This window comes from Artemia sp. Qi Xiang Cuo, chromosome 2 (assembly GCF_049724085.1).
Source record: "Artemia sp. Qi Xiang Cuo chromosome 2, ASM4972408v1, whole genome shotgun sequence".
NCBI classification, from domain to species: domain Eukaryota; kingdom Metazoa; phylum Arthropoda; class Branchiopoda; order Anostraca; family Artemiidae; genus Artemia; species Artemia sp. Qi Xiang Cuo.
The window spans coordinates 91100661-91104600 of NC_142795.1; the positions used below are offsets into that span (position 1 = coordinate 91100661).

Sequence of the window (3940 nt, forward strand, 5' to 3'; positions counted from 1 at the left end):
AATAATTTTTATTTTATTTTAGTTTTCAGTTCAGAATCGCTAAAGCTATAAACTGCAAAAGTATTTTAGGTATCTGAGCAATAATTTTAATCTTTTAATATAAACTAGAAAATTATCTGAAAATTTTAAAACTAGTTTTATTTTTTCTTAGGTTTTTGTTACTTGATACGTGAACTAAACACGAAGCGTTTGATTACTTTAAAGAACTGATGTCGAAAAGTCAGATATATCCCGAAACAGAAAAAATAAAAGATAATAAAGAAACTGAAGAGGAGACAATCAAAACTAAAAGACACCCGAAAGACAAAAAAATAAAAGAAGACGCAAAAAATGATGAACCTAAAGTAGATGTGCCGAAAACTAAGTTCAAGCAACAGAATGAAGAATCTGTAAAAAAGAACAATAGCACTGACAGAGAAGATACTAAACCCGAAACAAAGGAAAATAAAGCGGATCAGAAACCGAATGAAAATAGTTGGGGGGGAGCCCCACAACAACAACCAGGTGCATTCAGCAAAGGACCTCAGCAGGGAGCTCAGCGTCAGCCAGAAATCCATCCACAACAGTCAGCAGGGGTAACCTCACAGCAACAACAACCTGCTGCATGTGGAAAAGGACCTTCACAGGCGCAGTCACCGCTGTTGGGTTGGGGACCTAGACATACGCAACATCAGGGATCTCCATCAGCATGGGTACCAAGACCCACAAATCAGCCTCAGCAGCAAGCCCCAAGTATCCCTAGTCTGCCCCCACAGACCTCTCCGGCGAGGTCCATGCAAGCGCCAAGTATTCCAGGTCTATCCCCGCAGGCCCCTCAAGCCAGACCTCAGGTTCAAGGACGAGGTCCAGAAACTGTTGCGTCTGCAGCCGCGTCTCCAGCATCAGCGTCATCGCAAAGAAGTGCACAGCAGAGACCTCAAGTGACTAAAAAAGAACTCAGCAGTGAGAAGACTGTATATGGAAGAGGCGTGTTCCAGAAGCAGAAAGAGCAGTTTTCGTACCTACAACCCTGTAAACAACCTGATGGTGGAGGTACCTGGGGAAAGAAAATTAGACTGAGTGTGAATCATTTCCAGCTGGAGTTAAAAGGCACAAAAAAGGCATACCACTACGACGTAGAAATCAACGAAAATGGAAAGCCAATGCCAAATAAGGGTCTACGAAGGGTGACAATGCACCATGTTTTTTCGCATACCAATTTCACCGAACACTTCCCAAGAGATTGTTGTGTCTTCGATGGTATGAAGTCAATGTACTCATGCAGGAAGTTGAAGTTTGGGAAACAAGAATTTCCAGTGAACATTAGATACGAAGATAGAGAAAGGGAACTTGAGGTCATTGTTAAAATTGCTGCTGAGATCGATCTCAACACTATTGCTGCGTATATACAAAGAGGATCGAGCGTGTATATACCTCAAGAGGAAATACACTGTCTGGACGTTGTTTTACGATATCATCAAACTTATAACATGCAATATGTTCCGGTGACAAGGTCGTTGTTCAGTATGAGACAGCCAATGCTCACAGAACTGGGTGATGGTGCAGTTGTGTGGTTAGGCCATTTTCAAAGTGTCCGAATGGGCACCCACTTGTTTTTGAATGTGGATGCCTCACAGAAGGCTTTTTACAAGGTAGATGAAGTTATAAATGTTTTGTATGACGTACTCCATCTTAACCAGGGTTTGGACCCACCTCGTCTCAACCACGAACAAGTGAGAATATTTGAAAGATACATGAAATGCGTGAAAGTGCGGTTCCAAGTGGGAGCAATGAAACGAGATTACAAAGTAAATGGTTTGCTCTCTCCTGCGAATGATACCAATGCTAAGTTTGATTCTGATGGTGGTTTAGTCACTGTCGAAGAGTATTTCAGGAATCATTATAATACAAAGCTTCAATATCCTCATTTGCATTGCTTGTGGGTGGGTAGTGCCCAGAAACTATCGAGGGTGCCAATGGAGTTCTGTACAATCAAGCCTGGTCAAGTAATGCGAGGTAAGCTAAATGACACCCAGACAAGTGAAATGATTAAAGCTGCAGCAAAACCACCGGCTGAAAGGAAACATAGAATTGATGGCGCAATTCAAATAATGCAAGAGTGTGGCCCTGTGGCCAAAAACTTTGGAATTTTAATGTCAAATCAAATGACTCAGGTTGACGGTCGAATTTTAGAAGCTCCCAGATTGGAAGTTGGAAACAGCCAACAGGTGATCCCGAGAGATGGCAAATGGGACATGCGCAATAAACAATTTCTGTTCCCTGCTACTCTCAAACATTGGGGAGTTTTGGACGTCTCAAGGACCAGGGACATAGATGTAAAAAAGTTTTTTGAAAGACTTAAGATAATGGCAAGGTCCTTTGGTATGGTTGTAAACGACCAATGTTTTTTTGATATATGTCATGAGAATGCTGGAGAGGTTGAAAAGGCTCTATATGGATATCAAAAAATGAATAATAAGCTGAATTTCGTTTTCGTTATTATACCAAAAAAGGGAGCAGAAATTTATCAGGACATCAAATATATTGGTGACTTGAACTTATCAATTACAACTCAGTGTATAGTTAGGAGTAACGTGTCCAAGTGCCAAGATGCCACTATTGGAAATCTCCTATTGAAAATCAATTCTAAACTTGGCGGCACCAACACCTACTTAAGCACCAACCCAAGTCACAAAAAGAGCCTGCCAAATATATTGAAAGAGCGAGTTATGATCATTGGTGCTGATGTGTCACATCCCGCTCCAGAATTTAGAGTCGATAACCCGAAACCATCAATTGCCGCTGTGGTTGGCAGCATTGACGCCTTTGGCCTCAAGTACTGCGGAGAAATTCGAGCTCAGGACCCTGGTAGAGAAATCATTGATGAGATGGAAGAAATAGTGGTGAAACTACTAATGAGGTACCGCGAAAGCAATCCCCACGCAGAGCCATCTCGACTGATCTTCTTCAGGGACGGTGTATCTGAAGGTCAATTTCAAGATATCCTCAGATGGGAATTCAACGCAATCCGTAAGGCTTGTAGAAGGATGCGTCCAGATTATTCACCCCCGATTACGTTTATAGTTGTTCAAAAACGCCACAATACCCGATTTTTCGCAAAGCCAGGTGAACCCACCGTTGGAAGAGGTCAAAATGTTCCACCGGGTACAGTCGTGGACACCTTGATTACGCACAAACAGGAGTTTGATTTTTTCATTTGTTCCCATGAGGGTATACAAGGTACAAGTCGCCCCACTCATTATTACGTTCTCTTTGACGAGAACGAGTTCAACTCAAACGATCTTCAGATGCTGACCTACCATATGTGTCACATGTACGTTCGTTGTGCTCGTTCAGTATCAAATCCGGCACCGAGCTATTATGCTCACCTACTTGCCTTTCGGGGAAGACATCATCATGACAGCATGATGCGTAGGGGAATTCAAGACCCTTGTCAGCAAACGCAAATGCTGGAAAATTCCTCCAGGACAAGACCAATGTTCTATGTTTGAAGATGGCATTCTTTCATTAATTTGGCGTGTGTCTGTATTCTAGCCTATGTATTTTAGGCTGGGTCATAGATTCTTATGTATAGAGAAGTAGGTTCTTTAGGGGAAAAATGTGATGGAAAGTGGCTGATTTTGTGAATAATTAGGCTAATGAAGATAATTTAAAATTCGGTTTAGTCGTGTGTGTCCAAACTCGTGGTCCAGTCTGTTTTGTATTTAGTTAATATTTTCACAGAAAGACAAAATGATCAAATTTAAAATAACCAGAGGAGATATCTGTTTTAAATTTAAACTTTTACATTAAAAGATGATCATTGGAATAACAAATGCATACATTGGACTTAGCTAGCTCCTTAATTGTTTGAGGTTCGTCTCTTACTATTTCAAATAAGAAAAAGCCGTAGGCTTTTTTCTGTTTGTAATCAGGTTTTACATAAAAGCTCGATTTAGTT

The 3940-nt window shown here is 41.1% G+C and overlaps 1 protein-coding gene across 1 annotated transcript; it reads left to right on the plus strand.

Annotated features, from left to right (window-relative positions):
- The first annotated feature begins 209 nt into the window (after positions 1-209).
- On the plus strand, positions 210-3491 carry LOC148955793 (protein argonaute-2-like). The gene has a single exon (XM_089107909.1). It carries the CDS (start codon positions 210-212, stop codon positions 3489-3491), a length of 3282 nt encoding a protein of 1093 aa, XP_088964035.1.
- Positions 3492-3940: the final 449 nt, after the last annotated feature.